Consider the following 26,489-nt stretch of genomic DNA (forward strand, 5'->3'; position numbering starts at 1 on the left):
TCGGTTGTCATTACTTCCCTTCTCTTTTTCAGTTTGGATCTACTACCTCTCTCCTTTCTCTCTCCAGTTATTGTTTCCAGCTCTCCCTTTTCTCATTCTCTCTCTCTCTCTTTCTCTCTGTCTTCCTTCCTCGGCTGTCATAACTCCCCTTCTCTTTTTTAGTGTTGGATCTACTACCTCTCTCCTTTCTCTCTCTCTCTCTCTCTCTCTCCAGTTATTGTTTCCAGCTCTCCCTTTTCTCATTCTCTCTCTCTCTCTCTCTCTTTCACTCTGTCTTCCTTCCTCGGTTGTCATTACTTCCCTTCTCTTTTTCAGTGTTGGATCTACTACCTCTCTCCTTTCTCTCTCCAGTTATTGTTTCCAGCTCTCCCTTTTCTCATTCTCTCTCTCTCTCTTTCTCTCTGTCTTCCTTCCTCGGCTGTCCTTACTCCACTTCTCTTTTTCAGTGTTGGGTCTACTACCTCTCTCCTTTCTCTCTCTCCAGTTATTGTTTCCAGCTCTCCCTTTTCTCATTCTCTCTCTCTCTCTCTCTTTCTCTCTGTCTTCCTTCCTCGGCTGTCATTACTCCCCTTCTCTTTTTCAGTGTTGGATCTACTACCTCTCTCCTTTCTCTCTCCAGTTATTGTTTCCAGCTCTCCCTTTTCTCATTCTCTCTCTCTCTCTCTCTCTTCCCCCCTCTGTCTTCCTTCCTCGGCTGTCATTACTCCCCTTCTCTTTTTCAGTGTTGGATCTACTACCTCTCTCCTTTCTCTCTCCAGTTATTGTTTCCAGCTCTCCCTTTTCTCATTCTCTCTCTCTCTCTCTCTCTTTCTCTCTGTCTTCCTTCCTCGGCTGTCATTACTCCACTTCTCTTTTTCAGTGTTGGATCTACTACCTCTCTCCTTTCTCTCTCTCCAGTTATTGTTTCCAGCTCTCCCTTTTCTCATTCTCTCTCTCTCTCTCTCTCTTTCTCTCTGTCTTCCTTCCTCGGCTGTCATTACTCCCCTTCTCTTTTTCAGTGTTGGATCTACTACCTCTCTCCTTTCTCTCTCCAGTTATTGTTTCCAGCTCTCCCTTTTCTCATTCTCTCTCTCTCTCTCTCTTCCCCGCTCTGTCTTCCTTCCTCGGCTGTCATTACTCCCCTTCTCTTTTTCAGTGTTGGATCTACTACCTCTCTCCTTTCTCTCTCCAGCTCTCCCTTTTCCCATTCTCTCCCTTTTTTCTCTCTCTCTCTCTCTCTCTCCCTATCTGTCCCTCCATTTCCTCCTTCGCTTCATCTTGACATCTCTTGTTCTCCTTTCTGTTCATAACATGTAACTTTACAGAGTTTGTGTAAAGTAATAACATCGAAATACACAAATGCATAACTATTAAGTGTATCCAAAAGTTTGTTTATTGACTTGTGATGTCAACATTCGGGTAAGAAATACTGAGGGGGACTGTATAAAATAACATGTGTTTACTTATATCTGAGAACAGGTAGAAAATGTTGTACAAAAGGCAAAAACTAAAACCTCAGTCAATCCTCCTTAAATTTGTTAAAATTTACTTTAGAATGAGTTTAAACCCAGCATCGAGTTTAAAGTTAGTAGAATATGGATCATAGGTTGCTGTTAAGATAGTGGTGTAAAGATATTTCAGAGAAAATTTTATTCACCATACTGCGGCTACTTTGTATATATGCTTGCATTTTTGAATTGTTTAGACCAAAAAAGAAAATAAAAAATAATCGCCCTCAAAAGCACCACTAATTTAATTTTTTTGAGAAAAGAAATATGAAACAGCCACCAGCAAACAGGCATATACTCATCATTTAAAAACCCTTTTTTTGTTTACCCATTACATGTAAAACGATGAAACCCGCTTTCCCAGAAAGTTTTCCTAACATAAGTACGTATGATTATTTAAAATGTTCATATACATGTAAAACATGCAAAATACATTGTGCTTATGTATAAATATACATGTGTTTCAACTAATCCACTGATATTTAAAGCATATTTTACACAAAACACTACACTAAACGAGGGCTAACAATGTTATTCTACAATGATATGTTATATTGAAACGTGACGGTCGATTTCCAATATTTAATCAAGCATCTTTGAGACGCCTATAACAAAAACACGTTTTCAAATCATATTTTCTTGTTTTCTGGCTAAAAAAGGCCGATTTTTTTTTTTACTCTTTCTTATCAAAGTTTCATGAGACAGAAGTTTACCATTCCCTCCACCGCACTCTCCTATAAAACAGAAAGTTAAATGTTTCACTGCAGATAAGCATGACATCAACCTTAAACAAGTAAAATGCCATATAACAGCTCACTACAGATTGCATTACTTACAATGTACATATAACATATTTAATCCCCACAACCAAAATAAAACATTATACATTGTTCATGTAAAATAACAAAAAAAATCTAAAAAAGAAATGCAAGTACACAATTATAGATTGTCTTTGATATGTATACAGCAGAATGCAATTCCAAACCTTTAAAATATATACTTAATTTTGTATACATTCTCATATTACAATTGAATAAAAAGAATGTAAAATTGAAATGTGTTGGCATTAAACCTATATAGGTAAGGGGGTTTGATAATTCACCCCCTCTACTTTTTTCGCAATATTTTGTTAGCGCAAAAATATCTTGCGCTGAAATGTTATGACTTTGTTTTTGAGTCTTGCGCATCTTTTGAAACAACATTTTTTTTAAATGGAACCTACTGTTACAAAGTCACGTGACCTTTTGTCTTTGCGTGTCACGTTGACACGCATGATCAGTCGGCGTTCGTCGTGTTCTCGTCCACTTAATCTAAAAGTCCCTAGTGTTTGCGCAGGGAGGCGAAAGAAAGGGGGCGAAGCTCTTGTAATTTATTCAAACGCATTCGTGAGTTCTAAAGCGTAACAATAGGATGTGTAACGTTCCACTTGGCTTTGAAGTTCCATGCTCCGAACCGCGCTTCCACTGCGGGGACTTTCGGAAGCCAGGCACCAGTTTTACATTTATTACAAAATATTAAATTACCGGCAAAATTTCAGTGTTAATCAAAAACTTGATATGGGGATTGTATTGGGAATAATGCATCAAACACATTTCCAAATTAAGAACTCCGTCCTTCCTATAATTTTGTGCCAGAGTTGGTAAAAGAAAAATTACATCCTGACAAAAACTCAATAGTTTAGGATAATGAGCTAATGTGTGCGTGTTTTAATGTGCCGTTATTTGATCCATGATTTACAATCTTCAATAACATTAAGTTTGCTAATGCGTGTTTTTGCGTGTTTTTTGTATTTTTGAAGTTAAAAAAAGGATGAAGTTTGTGTTCGCTTGTTCTACTCTTTACACATTCAACAATGGATGATAAATTATTGAAAGGGACAGCGAACAGTTGCTGTGATACCATTTTTCTGATGTCGAAATTCATGCGCTCTTTTATCTCGCCACCTGGTCAACAGTTGCAGATTAGCGCATAACTTTTCGGCGGCTTGGAGCATGGGGTCGAAGGAGAGCGACTTGATTCCAGTCCTTCGATCTCTATCACGTCCCTGGTTTGCGAGAGTGCAAACATCGACTTGCGCCAAAGTGATGCCTACAGCATGCATTATGTTGGGATTAGCTGAGTGAGAGAATGAATTGAATGTATCAAATGAAATGCATTGCATATGCTTTTTGCAGAAGCAAAGTCACACGCAAACACACGCGCACAAATGTTCGTTGATATTTGATATCTGATATGTGTGGCATGATTAATTTTGTTAGGGATGTTATTTGGATCTGCAAAAACTGATTTAATACCCAAATCCAAATTGTTTTTTTCAAACATCACATAAGCAACTTTGGCGCAAGGCGATTTTTACACTCTCGCAAACAATGCCTCCTGTTCATCCAAGCGTGAACACATACCACACAAAAATGATACCAAATGATTTGGGATATAACACTCTTTCATAAGATTTATAATAATCTACTGTTCATAGATAATTTTGTAAATAATTAGCAATTTTCTAGGTGTAAACTTTTTTGACTCGCACTGTATAGAATTAAAACGTTGACCTTTTAGATGTGATTATTAGCCCTGCAAACAAAAAATGGGGGGAAAATCCGAAATACCAAAAAGTAACTTTAAATGTTTTTATACTAATTGTAACGTTCATTCTTAAGCCTCATTCATAGATGATGCAGTAAACTGCGGCAGTTAAAAAAAATATATAGCTCAGTGAATAGTGCATAGTAAAGGACTATTGTTCTGTGCGATTACCATTCATTTACGTGTAGTTTAAAAACGGCTGCTGTTAATACAGCTTCAAATCTGACCACGTCTTTAATTTTAATAGAAACATAATTATCAAACACATTTTTAAGATTTTTGGAAAGGAAGACAGTATTTCAGGGAGCGGTACAGTAGTGAGCCTTCCACAGTGGGTCTCTTGATAAGATGTCTTGTCTAGTAGTTGAATTCTCGGAACAGCCGCTGCTTCGTATCTTCCATCTAGCAATCCCCATACTCGTGCTGAAATTGTGAACCAATCGTGGCAGTACGAGGGATTTGGAGAGATGGCGCGGGTTCGATGGCCAATGGAAGAGGGGCTGTGGCACGGTAGTCCTCTATCTCGTGAATGAAATAAAGACCTTCGAGCCCCTCTTCCATCTCGGTGATGATCGGGCCAGGTCGATCCATGATTGGAGGTCGACGATAATTGTAGTCGTCCTAGATGGAAATCAATGTGTTTTTGTTATCATTTACATGTTACTGTATTTTACAAAAGTTTAGACAAAGGTAGATATACATGTAGTTCCATATTGCTCCGGTTGTCTCATTTTCGGTCGCTGGAAAATTGCCAGCACAAACCACTGACCTCTACCTCCTGGACGAATCATCGCCCATTCCCGCTCGTGATAACGCTTGAAGTGGGCTCGCACAAATCAGAACTGATCTATGATGATTCATCCTTCTTATTTGTCGTGTGCTTGACTTATAACCTTACAATCGTGTGGTCAATTGAGTCCAAAGTTCGACCTTTTGTACATGTGTTATATAGGCAATGGCGCGTTTGCGACCTATTTTGATGAAATTACGGTGGGTGAACTTTCAAAACTCAATAAGACACGAGGGTTCCAATGAAAGAGCTAGTGTTAACGTACGTCGGGGAGGATGTGCTTTTTTTTTAAACAAAAAATGAATTTTTAACGATTTTCTTTGTAAAAGTCCATAGGCGAACATGTTAGGCTGCTGACTCTGACGATACGGGGCGTTGTCAAATGGGACTAAACGGAGCTATATGTGCAATAAGGAAGACAGGGGGAGAGGAAGGAGAATGGCCTGAAAGTTAGGGAAGGGGCTACGGTAACATGAATTATTCCCCACATAATTTACACAAGGAACACACAGTGTAACTAACATGTCTTGAAGTAAGCTGGTCGTATTTTTTTATTGGAAAAGTAAAGAAAAAAAGACTGAGGATCTGTGAATGACCAATCTTGTTTGCTTCACAGTTAATAGTTTTTATTAAAGAGTAACAAAATACAGGGTCTTTCTTTCCTTTTTCTATTATTATTATTATTATTATTAATATTATTATTATTATTATCATTACTATTTTTATCATCATTATTACTACCAAATTTATTTTGTTATTAGCATATTATTATCATTATTGTTATTGTTATTAGTAGCAGTAATGTGAGTATTATTGCTGTTATCATTAAGTCATTGGTATTATTCATAATAATTTATCATTATTATCATTAATACAATCACTATAAGTATCGTTACTATTATTATAATTATTATTAACATTCTAATTGTTATTGATTATTATTGTCATCATTATAATCACCAATATCAATATTGTAATTCTTACGTTATGATTGTAATTATTATCGTTATTTTCATCAACATTATCAATATCAAATATTGTTATTATTACTGCTACTACTACCACTACTACTATTTCTACTACTACTTCTACAACTAATGTAACTAACATGTTAATATTACCATTACTATTTTCATTATTATTACCTTTACCATTTCCATTACTGTTGCTACTACTACTACTAACTACTATACTACTACTACTCGATACTTACTCTTGGCATGAGCATGAGCGGAGCTGGTTTCCAATCATACTCAGGATCGTTGTAGCTTCTTGATCCAGAAAAGAAGAGGAAACAACAACACCAGATGAAGAAAAGGAGAAGGAGGAAAGTGGCCACGCCCAATACGATTCCTATGATTGCTTCTGTGCTCAGAGTGACTTCAAATGGGATGAAAAGATGACATAAATTAATCAACTTCATGGTCTAATAAGAGATTCAAAATGTTTGTAACCATTAAAATGTGAAATTACTTGTATTGTGATGATTTTGCTATTAGAATTCCCCTTATAAGATATCAAATGAGGCAAGCTTGAAAATATATTCAAAAACCTTCATATAAGGCTTGTACCATATTCCCTTTTATTAAGCCGTAAGTCATGCATAATACTGTACAGCTATTTACACGGGGAGGGGAGGGGGTATTTTTGCGAATTTCGCAAATGTAACAACACAACAAAATATTTCCAGTAAATTATATGTCGCAGGTTAAAATACATTGTAGTAACTCCTGTTGCATGTCACACATGAAATCTATACACTTACCAATGAGCCATCACCGGTCATGTGGCGTAGTTTGAGACCACAATGATCGTCATGGGGCACTTCAACAGATTATGTTTGATTCATTTCTCCCAAAATTATTCTGATATTATGATGATTATAATGCTCAGTAACGATCCACGAAAATAGATTGATAATATTGAAAAGCATATAATTTGTTGTGGTTGTAGTTTGTGGCTTTACATAAATCTAATAACTCACAAATCTGTCCTTGAACCCTTAATCTGCAAATATCTTTACGCAAAATATTGGCTTACCGGTATACAGTATTACATGATTATTCAGGAAAGTTATAGGTAAGTCTAAAGAGTTTATTTTGTAATGAGAACTTACTGCCTGTATTTTCACAATTATCTCCTGATCTACCAGAAGGACAGCTGCATCAAAATGAAACACAGAATTAAACAATATGTATACAGTGCGTCCCAAAAAAAACTATACACTTTTGATATGGCCGCCGAATAAAAAAATATATGATTCTGGGGGACAATTTTTATATGTATGGAAAGCTCATAAACTCAGCTTTCATATGACACCAAAAAGTTTGAAAATAATTCATGCTTGGGTGAGCACTGCTCACTTTTGTAAAGGGTATGAAAATTAGATTGCGCAGGAATTAGCCTTCCAATTTGTGAGAGGTAAATCCTTTGGTGCTTACAAAATCGAGGGTGATATGATACATTCATGATTTGCTGAGTGAATTACATGGTTTATAAAACCAAAATTTTATGCATGAGTGAACAGGAATTTTATTTTTTATTGTAGGATTCTAACTTTCCCTGTTAGACTCAGTGGTGTGTTTATGGGAGTCAGGATGGGGTGATGGTACATGTTGTAATTTCCATCTTACAAACTGTTATTTTTTACATCTTTGACTTTGAATAAAAAGATTCACCCCACATTTCAGTTATTGTAAGATTAGTTGAACATCTCATTGATTCACTTAATAACCAGTTGGGGATTATGTAAAATTATTGTAAATTGATTATTCAAATACGGTTTGTTGAAAAGAGGAATATCACAGATGTTGGCTACTTATTCTTAAGGTTACCCATTTACCATTACAGAAACTCAAGTGCTAAAATGACTGGTTGGTTGGTTGATAGATTGAGTGATTGACTGAGTTATTGATTAATTATGATTGAATGATTAAATTGATTGAAATACTGAATGGTGATTGAATGCTTGATTGATTAATTGATTGACTGATTGACTGATACCGTTCATTGTTCATTAAGTGATTGATAGCTGAATGTAATGGATTGTCAAGATATGCACAAGCACACCCAGGCAGAGAGAGAGAGAGAGAGAGAGAGGGGGGGGCATACATGTCCTCTTGACCCTAATCCCATCTACCAAACAAAGTCCTACCCTACATTTCACCTCCCCTGCACCATGTACCATCACCCCGTCCTGACTCCCATGAAAACTCCACTGAGTCTACCATGGAAAGTTACATTGCTATACGTTAATAACAAATGCAATTCCTGTTCACTCATGCATAAAATGTTAATCCCATAAACTACAAATTTCACTTAGCAAACCCAAACTCATCACAATTGATCATAAATTGGTCATATCATTCTCAATTCCGTAAGCTCCAAAGGATTTACCTCTCACAAATTGGAAGGCTAATTCCTGCGCAACCTAATTTTCATACCCTTTACAAAAGTGAGCAGTGCTCACCCAAGCATGAATTATTTTCAAACATTTTGGTGTCATATGAAAGCTGAGTTTATAGGCTTGCTATACATATAAAAATAGTCCCCCAGAATTATATATTTTTTTATTCGGCAGCCATTTCAAAAGTGTATAGTTTTTTTCGGGACGCACTGTATATATATTATTATCCCATGATGAACAATTACTCAAAAAAAGAAAGCAAACAAATAAAATAAAAGAATACATTGACATAAAACAAACAAATCAGGCACAACAAAATGAGCAAAATTGCAGTTAGTTTTATACTATGGATCTATATAGCCACATATGAATCAGTATGTAAAAGGGCAGTTGTTGCTCGCAGCTACATTTTCTACACCGTCCCCAATTCATTTCGTCTTGGCATTCACTTAAAGCAAAGTTCTGTCACATTTTTTTCATTTCTTAGGAATGCTTACCAGATGTACAAAAATGGTTGTATTCTTGGAAGGCAAAAAGTAATTTAAATAACATTGCATAGATTTTTAAATTTCTTTGCTATTGTTGACGGAATAGATTTGTTTCCATACAGGGGATTAATGAAAACATATATTTGCAATGATTATATTTAGGGTGCATGTATTTCTGAAAATTTCCTGAGGGAAAAAAATAATTTGAATTATTTTGTTAGTACATAGCGAATGGGAAGGAAGCTTGTAAGATACGTCACAGTGTTGTCAATTTTCGATTGATTGATTGCAACAATTCAAAAATTCAAACTTTCTTCTTTTTTTTTTGAAATTTTCTTAAACTGTCCTCTCATTTTTTGATTCTATTAAAATGTCTTGGTGGATTTCCCCCTTATAGGCACACAAAACTGTTGTTGGTTTAACAATCATACCTGCATACGTGGTCAAATACATCATTATAATAATTGACAGTACATGTTCCTCCATTTGATAAACATTCGAATGAAGAAGGGCAAACCTCTGAGGGAAAAAAAAGAAGAGAAAGAGATTGATTACAGTGTCCAACAAGAGAAATTAGACAGTTAATGAGCGATTGATTACGAAATATGGATAACTGTAGAGAAGTGGAGAGAGAGATACACTAATACAATATACCAGGTTATAGAGAAGAAAGGATATCACACATTTTACTTCTTTTTTTTGGGGGGGGGGGAGTAATGTGAAAAACCCTGTAAATCTTTAAATACACAAAATTATAGTACATGTACAAGAAACAAAAAGCAAAGATATCTTGCTCTCGATGCTATATATTTAAATCGACCAGGCTATAAAGAAAACGAGAATTCCCTCGTGGGCTTTTCAGTATATATAATATTAAATGGACAAGGTAGTCAGTTTCCAAGTGCAGTAGGTCATAATTCACTGACGCCAGACTCAGTGGAAACACTGGGTGTACATGTCTCGCGAACAGCAAACTTGTGGTCCCATCAAGAAATACCCCTCATAACGTGTCCACACACTAATTTTTTAACCTTAAACTCTATAAAGAATTGTCGTATAAAGGATCATCGTATAAACTCCAGGGCGTCCATACACATAAGAAAGTAATCCCGAAACTCTACAGCAAAACGTCATATAGGTGTGCAGTTTGCTACTGCGGTCGTGAAACGGAAGCGGAACCGAGAGGTCAGGTCTCCTTTCGCGCGCGGTCACGTTAAGCCCCGTCCAGTTATACCGTTTTAGTCTGACCAGTTATACTAGTTACATCCACACACAACACATTCCATGATTCTTTATCGAGTTCTAGTTCGAAACGATGCACAGACCCGCGTTTTGTTATACGACGTTTCGTTATACCGTATCGTTAGTAAGCGTACACATACACAATTGCATCGTATAACTATCCCAAAACGTACGCTTTCGGGATAGTTATACGATGAATTTGTTGTGTGTGGACACGGGGTTAGTCTCTCTGAGAGCCTTCGGGTGAGGGAAATGTAAAATGATTACTTTTGACCATGGGGCTATTGGTGGAAAATGCAGAACATCATGTAACGTCTGGTGGTCATACAAATTAATGCCACTCCCGGTGATTGACAACACCTGTTATTGGGTAAACACCCGAACGGTGTTAAATTCCCAATGAGAGCTTGCACTATTATGCCTCTTTAAAGTGACCCGGTAACATTGTTGAAGGTCGATTACAAAACTGCGTATTTTTTGTATGAAATGTCACTTATTATATTCCTTTTACTGTACTAACCCTCTAACAGGAAAAAAGTCCTGAAAAAATTCTCAAACCACAAGGATATTAATGGTTTTCTAAGAAGGTGTCACTGTGCAACACCCTCTTACAGTGATTAACAGTAAATTCTGCCAACCATTTTTGAATTTTCCCAACTGTTTTTCAAATAAAAAAGAAGACAAAAAATAGGCTTTTAAAAAATCTGTCAACATTTAAATGTTTGGGATGGTATATAGAGCCAATTCATTGCTTTGTGACGATTTACATTCACCTAAAATGTAATCAAATTGTAATAATATAGTTGGGAGAATTAAGGTATCGATCAGATCAGTTTTCAGTACCAACTTTTATTGTTAATAATTATCTGTTTTCACTCAAACTTTCAGATTATCTTTAATTGTATATCTAGCATTGATAGCACTGCCTTAGCACCAATTTCTCTCATGTTTACAATGTTACCAAGTCCCTTTACATAACATTTAGAGAAGCACTTTTCATGCATACCCATCATTGTAGAGTCAACCTGCTACAGCGACTCCCTGGACTCTATTTAATAAAATCTGTCATTAATAAGGCGTCATAATAACTGTTATAAGCTACTGAAACCTCTGCACTTGATTGGGTGAGAGCAAAGTTGTCATAGACTTATAAAACATGATATTGATGGGAAGTGTTATGAAACAAGGCCCTTGTATACAGAATTAACCTTTATGAGACCATGGACAAGAGTTCTACTATATAGTTATAAAGATTGCCCAAACAGTACATGTTCCCACAACATTCCCTCAAAGATTGATTTCGTTTATGATACACTGTAGGGATAGGATCAATCTTCACATAGGGTTTTTACATGTAGCATAGGGGTTGGTGTTGGGATCAGTCTTCAAGTAGGTTTTTACATGTATGATATAGGTTAGGATTATTTATATTATTTAGAGCCAGTTTGAAGTTTGAAGAAGTGGTTAGAGATAGAAATCAACCACAGAGTAATCGTCACTGCATGGAGCAGATGTTGTACAAAAGATCCCCTTTTTATTTGGTTTTACCACAAACGTACTTGCTCCTACGACAAACTTGCTCTTGCGACAATTGCTCCAGCATAATTTCCTATACACCAACCGATGTTCTAACTTCAACCCTTGACCCAATGTAATCCTAACCCTTACCCTAAACCTAACCTAATACCACATTGCAACATAAACCTTAACCGCATACTGCTGACATAAAAAAGCCAAGCTAGAGTAATTGTCGGCAAAGCAAATCTTGGAGCACTTAATTTATGTTTCACTCGAGTCGTCTTCATACACATGTTTCACTGTATAAGGAACATCAACCAATATCATCTTACCTGTGATTGGAAGTACATTGGGTGGTGAAACGGTTTCAAGAAAAAGCTCTGATGACACTCCACCCGGCATCCACTCCAGGGAAGACCCATCAATGGCATTGGCAAAGAAAGTATCAGCATGTTGGGTGGTTGCCGTTGAACCATCACTAAGTGTTACTGTGAATGGTACAACGACGCTGCCGGATCTAAACCGAAGTGACTTTACCATCCTGAAGTTCCCCAAGCCCCTAAAGGTTGACCACAGCTATGAAAAGAATCGTGAACACACAGACATGATTACAAAACAAATTCATGAAAGGACCACAATCTACTATTTCATTTAAACCTGACCCTCGGTCAAAAATCGTGTTTTACAAGAGGAAAACTTAGAACTCACACCAACTTCCTTTGTTAAACACGATCTTGAACAAAAGCCTAAACCAAGCGTCGGTTTTGGATTGTGAAAGAAAACGGGAATAAGTCTATAATTTATTGGACCCCTCCGAATCAAATACCATCTTCCTGCCCATGCATAGTCCTATATTATAAGACCGGGGCATTTAAGATGATATGTTAAAAGCAACACAACAATGTCCACATCAGCCTAATCCTTCAGTGTGATTACAACGTTGGAGTAAAGTTAAGAAATTAAATAAGTAAATCTAAATTATTTAACTATTTCTTTACTACAAACAAAACTTATGATTTGATTTCAAATATAAATAAAAATATAATTAGATAGATAATAATGGTACAAATAACGTACACAAAGTCATAGAAACTGTAGAATCTGAATCATAAATATTTGATTAACAATATGCTATAATCAAATTATTACATATTATAAAATAAATTAATTTAAGATCAAGTGTACAACGTTTCATAATTATTGTAGTCAACCTCAGAGTGATTAGGATAGATATGTATATAAATAATGGTTTAAGAATAATAACAAGTTTTTAAATATGTTTTAAAATGTTTTCAACAGAAAAGATATATGCTTTTTACTATTATCCTATCAAAAAATATATTGTTTCTATTCAACTCTCCAATATGTGTACACGTACGGTGGTTTAACACCTGGTGCTGTTTACTTTTTTATTATTTTATTTGTTACTTTTCTTCTGGTAGAGTCAGACCTTATTTTATATCTAGCTGATTTGTTGTGTCATGCAACGTTGCCTTTCTCTCATGTAAGTGTATATTTCCACACTATTATATTGCGTGCTGCACAGGTTTCATTAGAAATGTTTACATATTTTTGTCCCCACCAGATTTAATAGTGATACATAACTTCTTCTGAGCAGCAGCAAACCAATATGATTGGCCTTTTTGGGACTCTCCTTACAAGCACTGCAGGTGTACCCAGCTTTCCACACAACCTTGTTGACACCTGAATGGCTGTTATTGGCAATTGTACAGTATATATTTAAAGAAGTTAAACCTTATTGAAGGTAGAACTTACGTTTTCATGAATTCTTGCTTCCAAAGCAAGATATTGAGTACTTGTTGGATCTCCGCAACAGGTAACAAAGTCCACCTCAGTTGTTGGTGAAGATACAATTCGCCTCAGGGTAATCTGGCCGCGGAATTCCCTTACACCTAAAACAATTCACAGAGTTAAATCATGAAGTAAAATGGAATGACGTCACTCAACAAGCCTATAAGGCATGTTCACATTCAGGGTGCTGCAGTGAATTTTTTTTTTAAGAGCTTATACATATAGTGCTTATAACTTTAAAATAATTCATGATTAGCTCATATTTCGTCGGATTTCATTCAAACTTTCACCAGTCTACTTCTCTGATTTTGGGATACTCTCTGAGACGTTTGCAATCAAGGTTGTAATTTCCCTTTAACAGTCCCACGATTACTGCATGGTTTATGGAAATCTACTCTAATTCGAGAAATCGAAGTAGATCATCAACGCAACTTAGAAAGGGGATATCAGTCAAACACTGGCAATTGTCATTTTTATCCAGACTCGATTATAAAATGTTGATGTAATGAACCTCAATTCATCTATGAAAATTATAAAAACTATTTTTTTTACATAGATCACAATCTTTGGAAAGGTCACTGGCAGATTCAAGGGGGCAGGGGCTAAGACTGCCTCTACCCCCTAAAACCCTGTGGAATACCTTAAGTAAACAAGTCGAAAATGTGTGTCCCCTCTTCCCGTTTTTGAGGTGAAGACCACACTTTTTTGTGTGCTTGTCAGCACAATTCAGGAATACTGTGCCCCCTCTTTTGCAAAAAAAATCCTGGATCCACCCCTGTGCACAGCCTTCCACTTGTCCTAAGGAAAGCGTAATCAATTTTTAAGTATTTTTAAAAATTTAAACCCACAGATTTAAAAAGCAATTACCCTTCTAATAAGACAGTTGAGCGTCAGTCGAATCCCCACAATGCATAAGTAGTTAGAGGAGCATTTGATGTGTGCTAGAGGGCGTTTGGATATCACATAATTTGACTATCGAATTAACATGTGGCAAAAGAACCTAAAAACGCCCTCATCCCCAATTACTTAAACTTAGGGATTCCTGCAGTTAAACAAACGACCACATTAAAAGAAAATACCTTCTACCTTATGATACTCGCTTGGTTTATTGGTTTGATAGTTTTTTTTATTTTAATGTCATTCCATAGTACAGTAAGCATTTACCATTGCATTAGAAAAGACCCCATAATACCTGTAACTAAACTTCATGCGACAGGCCACTCATCTTGAAGGCTTAACCAAGTATTGAGTAATTAAGGATAGATGATACATTATCAGGTATACGAGGTGGAGGGGTGGGGATGTGTTTGGGTGGTATACAGCTCTCCTTTCTCTGCTTATTTTGTAATTGTCTACAATCAGACAACCAGCTTCTTATATTTGGGTAGCAAAGCAACCTCTGCAAATATTTTTGTATTTTCCTTTAAATACTTTAATGATAAATAACATGAAAAAGCTATAATAGTAAATGTACCTACATAAATGTAAATACATAAATAAAATTACCTAAATTGAATGACTCAGGTACAATCGTATTGGTGGTGGCAAAATTAAGATTGTCAGTAAGAGCCGAGTAAAATGCTTGCTTAATTTCTTCTTCATTGTAGTACGACGGATTACTAAAATGAAGACGGAACTGGATCTTGAAGTTACTGGACGCATCAAAAATTGATGCAGGCATTTCTATTCCCACAAAATTTGGAGCTAAGCTAGAGGAGATTCTAAAGAGATCGTCGAGCTGTAGGGAAAGAGATTGAAGAAATGGTTGTAGACGTTTAGATCAACAAATATGAACTACTCGTACTTCTGAAAGGTCAGTGATTACTCTCTTCTTCCGAATATTTCTTTCTCAGTATTTCCTTCTGTCCTTTCAATAATGTGTCTTTATCTTTTCCCATTTCTCTATCACAACATGTCACAGAGCTTTTTCAAATCTATACTACTACTTGTGCTTTTGATAACTATCTGTCACTCTATAAAACTTTCGTCCTCTTAGAAATATTGCATTCAAATCTACCCCTCTCATCTCGATGATTATTTGATCATGCTACATAGTGTGTTTCATTCTATTTTCTCTATCCATTCTCACATGTTTTAAATGATTGTTTAATTCAAACTAATTCTTCTGATAATTATCTGTCACTCTTAAATTTTCATCCTTTTAAATTTTTTATTCCATTCATGAATAATGGTTAAACAAATGTTGAATTGTTTCCTCTATATTCCTCTCTCCTATGTAACGACTACCTTACCATGCCCTCCCAGTCATTACCCTCTAATTCCTATCACATCTTACGATCATGATATAAATATAACGACATAAATTTTCAGCTTACGTCGTCCCGCAGGCTTTGTAGACGAGCTATCGTAGGGGTGAATTGGCCATCGATTCCATGCACGATGTCAAGCAGGAGTTCACCATCCAGTTCAATGGTATCTGTAAAACAGAAATAAAGAGATTTATACATCTGTTTACAGAATTTCCAATATCGAAAGAAGAATAAACTTGACAACACTGTGTGTGATTGTGTTAAGCCATTGTCATTGAGCTGCCTTATCTTCTGTTTGACTAGTAAATTCATAATCACAATGAAAACGTCAGATCAATAAATGTGGCTCAGTTAAAGGTTAACCCTGAAAAATGATGGGGGCTCAAGCATATCTCCTACCTGAAAAGTTATGCGATTACTAGTACTTATATACACGCGTAAAATTCTATTCCACTTTCATGATATTTTGTCCTAAATCTGAGCACGGGGGGAAGCATCAAGCCCCTTGTCTTTTGAAAATGTACTTTCATTATCATACTTTTATCGTCTTATCATACTAACATTATTATAATTAATGTTATTATCATATTGACCCTAATTATTTTAATGATGGCAGTAGGACGAAGAACACAGACAAAAGATAAAGAAAGTGAGTACCTGTCTGAACTATGACATTGACAGTGAATGAGCAGGTGGAGGCAGTGTTTCCTTGGGCATCCATTGCCATGTATTCAATGAGATGTTCGCCAGGAGCCAATTGTGATCCTGGTGGACTACTGCCGGGTGATGGCATTGCTGTGACGGTACCCTGTATGGAGTTGTCCATGAACGTTGGTTCCGTCCACGAGACTCTGACCGAAGGCTGTGAGCCGAGAATGAATACACTGAACGAATCGGGGCAGGCAACAAATCCTGGGGCCTCAGTATCTGAAAGAGAGAAAAAAATAGAGAGAGAGAGAGAGAGATAGAGAAAGAGAGAGAGATCGAGATCGAGAGAAAGAGCGCGCGCGAGAGAGAGAGAGAGAGAGAGAGGGAGGGGGTGTCACCACACAGTGCAACCTGCTTTATCATAGATCTACCAATACATACAGCTCATCTATCAAAAAAATAAGGACATTTTTGTCGACTTCTTTGAACAGTGTTCGACAACCCATACTTAAAGACCGTCTGCTGTACGTAAAGCCCAATGTTCGTATTTCCAAGAGAGGGGGCTTTTGTACATGTTTCACCATCAATCATTTGGGCAATATACATCTTTAGATATTGGGCATGCTTCAAGAGGCCAAATACATACTATATCAGACATCCTTTTGTAAATCTGAGCAAGGTGCTTGAAAACTGCAAAGTTTATTCAGCATCGTTACACGAACGACCGACCAGCCAGCAACAATCGTTATCCAAACAATTGCTCATGTTTTTCAGGTCATTGATTGATTGTTAAATTCTATTTCATCGGAATAAAGTGTAGAAAGGAGAACCTGTGTATATACTTCAGGTAGAAATAGACAGGCAGTCATTTTTCATTGGAACACATTAAATTATTGGGCAGGATTCTTCATCCATGACAAGGAAGCTGGGGCTATAACTTTCCCCTTGAACCCAGAGCAGTTTAGTGTAACCTTTCAGTGGCATTTTGATTTTGTCATTTGATCCTGAATGTTCTGAATTACAACTTGTACATGTGCAAAATGTGTAAAAATCACGAGAAAACTTTTCGGTTGCATTATATTGTATCATTTTTAACAAGGGTGATTTAATCGAAAAATAATCATTGAAGCCTCTAAATTGGCACCGTACAGAGAAATTTGAAATCACTAATTTTCGTGTAAAAATTTGTAATTTCTTTTTGATTTGTAGTCATTTTCCTTCCCACGGTTTCATTTATTATACATTTAAAAACAAAAAATAAAAGAATTAAAACAACACAAAGATTGCTGCCACTTTCACTAGGAGGAAAAGCTGATTATTTAGAGCTGCAGAAAACTCTCTGACCCGCTATGGCTGAACTACTCACCAATCACTAAGACGTTGAATCTGCAGAATGCTACATTGCCATGGATATCTCGAGCTTGGTACACCAAGTCGTATGATCCGATGTCAAGACGCTGATTCCTAGCATAGTTGGATGTAATGGTGGGGGTCCCAGAGTTGTCTGTAGCAGTGATATCACCCCAGTCGACTACGGCTGAGTTGGTGTTCGCGTCCGAGTTAAATCTCACTTGACTCGTCGGACAGTTGGTGAATTCAGGCACATCATCGTCGACTAGAATAATGGAAAATATTGAATGGAAAGATCAATGTCCTAAATTGAAAGGAATATCCAAAATAGCATCCATATACGATTGAATCACAAAAATCTGTTGACATGAATTTCCAACTCTATGACATAGACAATGCGGCCTAATGGAATGTACAAAATATTGTTTGTTTACAATATGTTATTTGTGTATTATTTATTGTAGTCTGTCTTCTTCTGCTCATTTCAGAAATCAAGAGCAGGCTTTGGGCATGGCCATGCACACAATTTTATTAAATTTACTGTAATCTGGGGATCTTTGCCTATTTTAATTATATCGTGCACATCGACTGTTTTTTTTTAATGAATGTTTAATAGATTGAAATTGAACAAAATATAAGTATATACCAATCACAGTGACGTAGAACTCGCATGTTCCAGTATTACCGGAGTCATCAGTAGCTGTATAGACCATATGCCAAGTACCTCCCGAGAAGAGCTGAGAGGCAGGAGGGTTGTTAGTCCCGATGGGATCCTTGCCTGAGTTATCACTAACAGAAGGTAGTCCCCAACGTACAACTTTGGATTTAGTTCCTAATTCGGCCATTTCAGTAACATTCGCGGGACACGCTGACCACACTGGTTTCTCCGTGTCTGTGTAAAACAAGGTTGTATCAAATTGGGCCAAATTCGTTTAGCTAACTAAACAGAGCTTAATTAGCACTTGATAGAAAAGCTAAGAAAATGTTTTCAAGTGACAACCAATTGCTTTCTTGTGTATGAAGACTATGCTTTTATCATCAAACATAAGTCTACTTCATTTCATGCAAGCTCCCCTCGTGCACATGTAGCTAGGCTTTTCCTTCACTTCTAATCACCAAATGCCTCAAGCCTTATAGGCTAATACATGTCACACCTCCTTGTGTTTCTCAATGCAGTATTACCGTAAATGTATTATGATTGCAATTGCCTATTTAAGTCTACTGCTATTAAGTCTCATCTAGATCATACTACGTAATGTAACAAGCCATGCAGAAATAAATGAAATAAAATGTGGATAAATAAACAAAGACTTTTGATTCTTAAAGGCCAATTCAACTCCAAAAATAATTTACTTTCAATAAAAGCAGAAAAATCAGACAAACCAATCCAAAAAAATTAGAGCAAAATCTGATAAATAATAAGAAAGTTTTTAATGACATGAACAACTTTGAAAATCACAAGGCAAATTGGCAACTCACTCATGAGTCTGTGACGTCATCGCCTCACTATTCACTAATTTTGTTCTTTATATTGAATATATGAATTGTCCATTTTCCCCCTAAGAATCTTATTTCCTCACACCAGCGTCCAAGTTATATTAATAGCACATGTAGTATTTTCTTGTGTGTGTGGATGCACTACGAAAGAGTTATTTGTTTCAGTTAAATCATGAAATATGTGAATTATGAATATACAATATTCAGAAAAAAGTATAAATTCTTCAAAGTTCATAAATGATTTTGTGAAATGTCATGCACGCAATATTATACAAATCATATAATAGGCAAATGCATGGATAAATCGAGTTTAGAGGGATAAAACGGGAAATTAACTCTGGTTGCAAATTTAGAAAGCAATTGATAAATAGTGATGCAATGACGTCACAAACTGATAACCAAATTGGCAATTTGTGTAGTGATTACCATTGTTTCTTAGTTTATTGCATACTTTATCAAAAATTCATTTCTTCCTTATTAGTTATCCGATTTTACTCAAACTTTTTTAGATTGGTTTGTCTGATTTTCCTGCTTCTATTGAAGACAAGTTGTTTTTGGAGTGGAATTGGCCTTTCAGTGACTTCATGGACCTTATTATCACACATGTCAATATGGGTGGATAAAGCTATTATTCACAACTTTAGCATGTGTTTGATTTGGAGCTGTCACCAAAACAAGCGATTTCTAGTTTATGAATTTAACCCATTCTACTCATTTCATATACAAAGTAACAGGTATCACAGCAGCATTAGACCTAATCCAGCAAATTGTACGATAGAGAGATTATAGTTATAATCATATACACAACAAGCAACTTTGATTAACAATGATTACACAGGCGTTTTCAAGAGGGGGAATTCACTTACATTCAAATCAGTTCAATACATTTCAATTCAATTCAAATCAAATCTTCATTCAATCCATATCAGTTCAATTCAAGTCAGTTAAAATTTACTTGAATTCAATTCAATCAAAGAGATTCCGTCAAAGGGGGCAAAGCTTAACCCAATCTCGTAAATACATCTATGGATTGCACCAACTCCTTCCCACTCACCTACAACATCAACAGTGAATGTGCATCTCCCTATGTTACCCAGCTCATCTTGTGCTGTTATGGTGACGATTACCGGGTCGGCATCGTACTGCAAGTTGGCAATCATTGACCCGTGGGACCTGGTGATCTGCAGTACGAGAATAATAATAACAAAACGTTACATTTGCTTTCAAGTAATATTTCCCTGGTATGTTGCTGTTTCTGCAATAAGAAAACCAAAAAAAAACCAAACAACTTAAATTCCGTCCTTTATTTATTTATTTGGTATTATTTCAACAGAGTAGCCTTGTCATACTATGGGGGCCCTGCATAACATAAACAGGGCAGAAGAAACAATACATTGACATGGTGTAATGCTAATACGTTGACTTCTATGTGATATTTTGTTTGTGTTCTGCAATACCAAAAAATAAAAATGTAACACCTGACTTTTAAGTTATAAATCATTTGGACGTAATCCAATCTAATTTAGTCCAATCCAAGAATTTGTAGAACGTCAAAATCTATAGTGGCCCTAAGGCGCTGACGAAATTAGGAAAAAATGAATATGGCGCCCATGATTCACCTGGGAAAGACTGAGGTAGTGGCTAGTTATGTGGAAAATATTTTTTTAAGCTGACTTCTGGGAGAAAGCAGCAGAACGGAGGTATTTATATAATATTGCATGGCTTTGAGTGCGTGTGATACAAGAATATATTGCTCGAGCTATGACAATATTGACCGAGTCGGAGACAAGTACAATATTATCATAGCAAGGGCAACATATTCTTGTATCACATGAAAACAAAGCCATATAATATTATTATTATTATCTTTATCAGGCTGACTAGAGAAATAACAAAATATTGATATCGATGTTGGTAGTTGAAGTTCCCAGATGAATGTGCAATACGAAAACAATATTGGTCAGTCATCCGTGTACTGCGCTAAATATATTGAATACACTGATTTATTGTACCACTTGGAAACATTATATAGATAATAATGAGGAAGACTGTTCCACAACCAAAGCACAAGAGAAGCGAATGGTCTATTGCCTATCAAAGAATGGGTTTGAAGACTCTCAAGCAGATACTTACCTGCTGTTCACACGTGAGCTCAAGATGATAGGGGGGCGGTCAGCATGTCTGACAGGTACAAAGGGTACGTCCGTGTACATGCTTTCCATGATTTGTAATTCTTTTCTTTGTTTTACAGGAAGGCAGTTTAGGGGTTATTGTGGTCGAATGACTTTCTACCTCTTTAAAGATACGTGCTGCATTCTCAGCAGTCTGTAATTTCTTCCGAGGATGCTGCATTATTCCAGAAAGCAAAGCATTTCCACCGTCTGTCTAACCGTGTTGTTTTTAGAGCATGGACAATTACAGAAGCCGCCTCATCTGAAACCTCCTTCCTGATACTCCAGAGTTTTCTATCTGGGCATATATACTCTGAAATATTCTCTTTACCTGTACCCATTCTCATTGTATCACTGGTAAGAACTGTGAGGAAGTGGAGATATCTGTATCTGCTACATGTGTGTGATCAACATAAACTTTAGGCTGATTATTTATAGATGTAAATTTTCTTTTAGATGTAAGATGTAAAAATGTCTGTGAGTCATTTTCCAAAGAATTAATGTCCTTCTGGCTCCAAACTGACAATATTATTCGGGTCATATCCTAAAATTTGTCAAAACTTTTTATTTTTTATTAGGGTTCTCTCAAAAAGTTTGGAAAAGGGTAAACAATACAGAACATCTTGAAATAGCATTTCCTAAATATGGCATTATGTATCTCATTCATCCATGTGTCCGGACAGGTTATAAATATGTGCAGGCTTTCCGGACGGTTGATTTCTAAAATTACTTTGAAGAAATTTCAGAACTTTTTGACAATTCTACAAAGGTTCATGGTTAGTGTTAAAGGTAATACAAAGTTTTGGTATGGGGTCATGAATTTGGTTCAAATGAATATATTGGAATCATATGCGATCCTACAATATTCATTGATCGTTTTCGCGGTTGAAATCGAGTCTCAAGTTATGAAATTGTAAATAATAAACTCTATTTGTTGTATAGCTCCCTCTCAAGTTCAAGATATTAATTAAGCTTTGAAACAATGTTTCTTGACTAAAATGAACCGATTAGCTATTATCGTTTGGAAATTATATATCACAACTACATATTCCGAAATTTTCACGGTCGCAGCTACAATTGTACGGCCGTAGGCGCTATTTGAAATTTATCAAAATTTACCGGGAGCACCGGTAAATTTTTATATTCAATTTTTCTCGAAAGCAGTAGTGTTTTAGGGGCTAAATTTTCTAGTGCTTATAATACATCCACAGGAGCATCCACATATATCAAAATTGTAAAGAATCACTATCTACCCAACTTCCAAAATTTCCCAAAACTTTCCCAAAAATTTTCTTACCACTAGCGCTGAGTCACTAGTATAGTCATCAGTAATAACTACATCTGGCCATGTAACTGTGGCAAAGCTTTCACCAGGTGCTGTTTCTTGACTGACATCGGGGCAAGTCAGCACTGGTGGAACATCATCTGAACAGAGAGGGAAGTGGTATCAATTTAAATTGAGACTACATTCATGGTTTCAATTCCTTAAAGGGATCGTTTAACAATGTTAAATCTGAGATACACGGCCCTACGTGTTATCAGTGTCTGTGATATCGTGTAATATTAAAGCCTTAAAAAATGTGCCTCAAAAAAGTAAAAATCTTTGAGTGACCGGTTTTACCATACTCGTTTTCCCCAATAGACTGTAGTTTTATGAAAATCGTTTGGCAAACGGTTTTCAAAATTTGTAATTCCAATCATAAATATCTTGATATTCAGACAGGCATTGTAAAATGCATAGGGTTCCTGACTGACCTAAAGGTTTATAATTATCATTGCAGCATGAGCTAAATCCGGAATTTTGTTTCAGAATCTGAGACATACTTACCGGATCCCTTTAAAGGGAAATCGTACATATTCAATTCCCTTCAAATTTATTTCACCAAAGCAACTACAATATACATAAAATACATTTATAGAACTATACATTGTTACATAAAGAAATAGAACACATGTATAATATGATTGGTATAACAATATAAAAGTTGATTGGCAGGTAGTAGCCAGAAAGGAAGTGACCCTTATAAGAGGCCGACATATATTTAACAAGTTGAACTGGATGAAGGAGGAATAACCTTCTGCCACAAACAAATAAATACAAAAATATGATTTCATACTAAAGTGGACTTGCGTACTAAACCAATCGAAACAAATCAAGTGTTCATATTAACATTTTGAAGGCCGGCTAGTAAAAATTATACACATGCTGCATTTCTTAAAATGGCACAAAGAAGGGAGATCTTGATCCATATTTGTGAAAACGTACCTGAAGTGAGTTATGGGTTATTAATGAAAGTTGCATGGAGAGTTGCATGCTTTCGATATGACTGTAACCAGAAGCCTAAAGTAATTATCATACGTACATCGGACATTTACGAGGAAGGTACAATTAAAAGAGTTTCCGTAAGCATCGGCAGCCATGACAGTCACTGTGTCATTTTGCCCAGACACTGATGCCTGGAATGTTGCCCCAGACTCCGGGTACGAGATGACAGTGACACCCCCGGAGCTGTTAGTTGCATTTGGTGTCGGCCAGGTGACCACTTGGCCAGTTATATCCTGGGTCACACTAATGTCGATATTGGATGGGCATTGAAGCTCCGGATCTTCAGTATCCTCTAAAAAAATAAAAAAAAAATTGTCACCTTATAATCATATTTCCACACTCCCTTGTCCCAAATTATTGGACTCAGCATGACTCCATATTTGCCATATAATGTTCACTAGTATCTAATATCTTGTACTGATTACATAGGAATGTGATTGATAACTCTTCAACTTTTCATCTAAGTATCTACAAAATGCAGAACTAGTATAGTACGATTGTAATAAAAGCATGTGTGCTATGATAAGTGCCTCTTGATCTCAAATCATACAATTTATGAATAAAAGGTACCAGAAATTATGAGATCCTAAAATAACAAATGCAAATACGGAGGAAAATTGTATTGCTATTAGAGGCGAAACGTGCGTATCTCATTTACGGTATCAAAAACAACCATATTTTTGAAGAAGAAATGGAGTTTAAATCAGTGGCGGATCCAGGATTTTCCACTTGAGGGGGGGAGTAGAGAGCTTTCTTGTTTGCCCCCAGAAATGTGAAAATCGTGCCGACCGATATTTCGCTCATTGGGAGGGGGGTAGAGAGAGTGGCCGGGGTGGGGGTAGTGAGCACTTTATACAATTTAAAAAAAATCAACCCCCTCCTGGTTTAAATCACTAAATCACACATCACTTACGTTAAAAGGGTACATACTTCATAACAACATCATACACACAAGATGATGATATAAAAAGGAGCACTATTTGAGTGTTCAAAAAGCACGCCGATTCCACTGTTAAGTTGTTAAACGGGAAAAATGCCACGATCGTGTACAGATAACTTTAAGGGTAGTTTAGAGTATAGAAATTATCTATACATCAATGATAAATTACATATTGTTTAGGGTGGGAAAACGTGCAAGAAATATTTGCTCAGGGTGTGATCTGGGCTTCGATAAAATACTTGTTTACAGTGTATATAGGGTACATTTTGAAAGTCTATGATGTGCATAATGTAAACACTGTAGCACAAACGCGATATACACTTGAAAGTTTGTCAAAGTGGAGCACCGAATCTCATATGACCATTATCAGCTACCGGGAAAGATAGCAATAGCAATTGCTCGTTTTCGTGAATACGGCCTATTGACATTTCATCAATAGGACTTTCTACAAACTTTGAATAACTTATTTAATGACTGATGTTTTAAGAGGAATAAAACTTATGCTGATCTTGATCTTATCATATTGGTCTATAATATACTTGTGTATTTGTAGCACACAGTCACACACTAGCAATAGCATACACCACCGTGTTACAAACTGATATATTTTACAACATGTACCATCACCCCATCCTGACTCCCATGAACACACCACTGAGTCTACCAGGGAAAGTTACAATGCTACAATAAAAAATGCTACAAAAAAAAATGCATTTCCTGTTCACTTTTGCATACAAGTTTAGTTTGATAAACCATGAAATTCACTCAGCAAATCATTAATGTATCATATCACCCTCAATTTTGTAAGCTCCAAAGGATTTACCTCTCACAAATTGGAAGGCTAATTCCTGCTCAACCTAATTTTCATACCCTTTACAAAAGTGAGCAGTGCTCATCCAAGCATGAATTATTTTCGGACTTTTTGGTGTCATATGAAAGTTGAGTTAATGAGCTTTCAATAGATATAAAGGTTGTCCCCCAGAATCATATATTTGTTATTCGGCAGCCATTTCAAACGCACGGTAGAGTCATGTTTGAAAACCGTGAAATGTAGGTAGTATCATGCAAAACTACGTTAAAAAATAGATTACGACATGAAGTTACATGTAAGTTTAAAAAAGCACTGTTTGGAGCAAGGTGTACAAGAAAACAGGTCTAAAGGAAAATGAATAACGTGATTCACAAAATCATTTTCACATTCATATTTGTAAACTTGATGGTAGATCTAGAATACAGTTGGAACTTGATAGCCATTGGCTGAAACAAAACGTTATTACCACAAGAGCACCCTCAATCTTTTTTTCTTTTGCATTAAATGGGTCATGAATTGCACTGATTTCAAACATATATCGATTTGTTATTGACAAATTAGTGGTGCAAAAGTGAGCAATTTTTTTGCATCATATGACAGGCTTTTTGTGTTTCTGCATGTGTCCTCTATAATGTCCTTATTTCAAAATGACCTGGGGCCTGTCTCACTAAACAGTACTTAGTGTAACAGGACTTAGTGTCGCTGCGACGCGTCATACACTAAGACGGGTCTTACTGACGTCCTGTTGGTTTCTCAGTTTCACTAAACCGTTCTTTACTAAGTCCTGTGTGCGGCGCATCTTCAACAATAAACGTCTGGATTTTGATTCTACGAAGCCGAATTTCGTGACCTTCGACCTTGTGTGAAGATAAAAGTATTTTTTTCCTGTAAGTTTTCGTCTTCATCGTCTGGGGCGAAAAAGTGAAAGGGGGCTGAATTTTGTCACTTTAAGTGATTGTTTAACATTATTTCGACTAGGTCTACTGTTGGATACAAATGGGGGCAAACCCGGACTTTAGTGCCCAGCTGAAAATCTCAGTTTATTATGGATTTAATATCAATAATATTAATTATGCTAATATATGCAAATATAAACATACCAAAACTTGATGATTTTTAATCATTTGACGTCATAAAAAGCAATTTT

General features: G+C 36.2%; 1 protein-coding gene across 1 annotated transcript; it reads right to left on the bottom strand.

The window, feature by feature from the left end:
• Nucleotides 1-9,140: 9,140 nt before the first annotated feature.
• Nucleotides 9,141-26,141, bottom strand: LOC100888461 (hyalin). Its single transcript, XM_030974496.1, has 12 exons — nt 26,078-26,141; nt 23,629-23,883; nt 22,563-22,690; nt 20,149-20,275; nt 18,244-18,489; nt 17,614-17,862; nt 16,257-16,526; nt 15,666-15,766; nt 14,836-15,067; nt 13,294-13,430; nt 11,850-12,093; nt 9,141-9,276 (listed from the first exon to the last, which is right to left on the bottom strand). The coding sequence occupies exons 1-12, from the start codon at nt 26,139-26,141 to the stop codon at nt 9,176-9,178; spliced, it is 2,154 nt and encodes a 717-aa protein (XP_030830356.1). The 3' UTR covers nt 9,141-9,175.
• Nucleotides 26,142-26,489: the final 348 nt, after the last annotated feature.

Source organism: Strongylocentrotus purpuratus, unplaced genomic scaffold (genome assembly GCF_000002235.5).
Source record: "Strongylocentrotus purpuratus isolate Spur 01 unplaced genomic scaffold, Spur_5.0 spur5_scaffold_7, whole genome shotgun sequence".
NCBI classification, from domain to species: domain Eukaryota; kingdom Metazoa; phylum Echinodermata; class Echinoidea; order Camarodonta; family Strongylocentrotidae; genus Strongylocentrotus; species Strongylocentrotus purpuratus.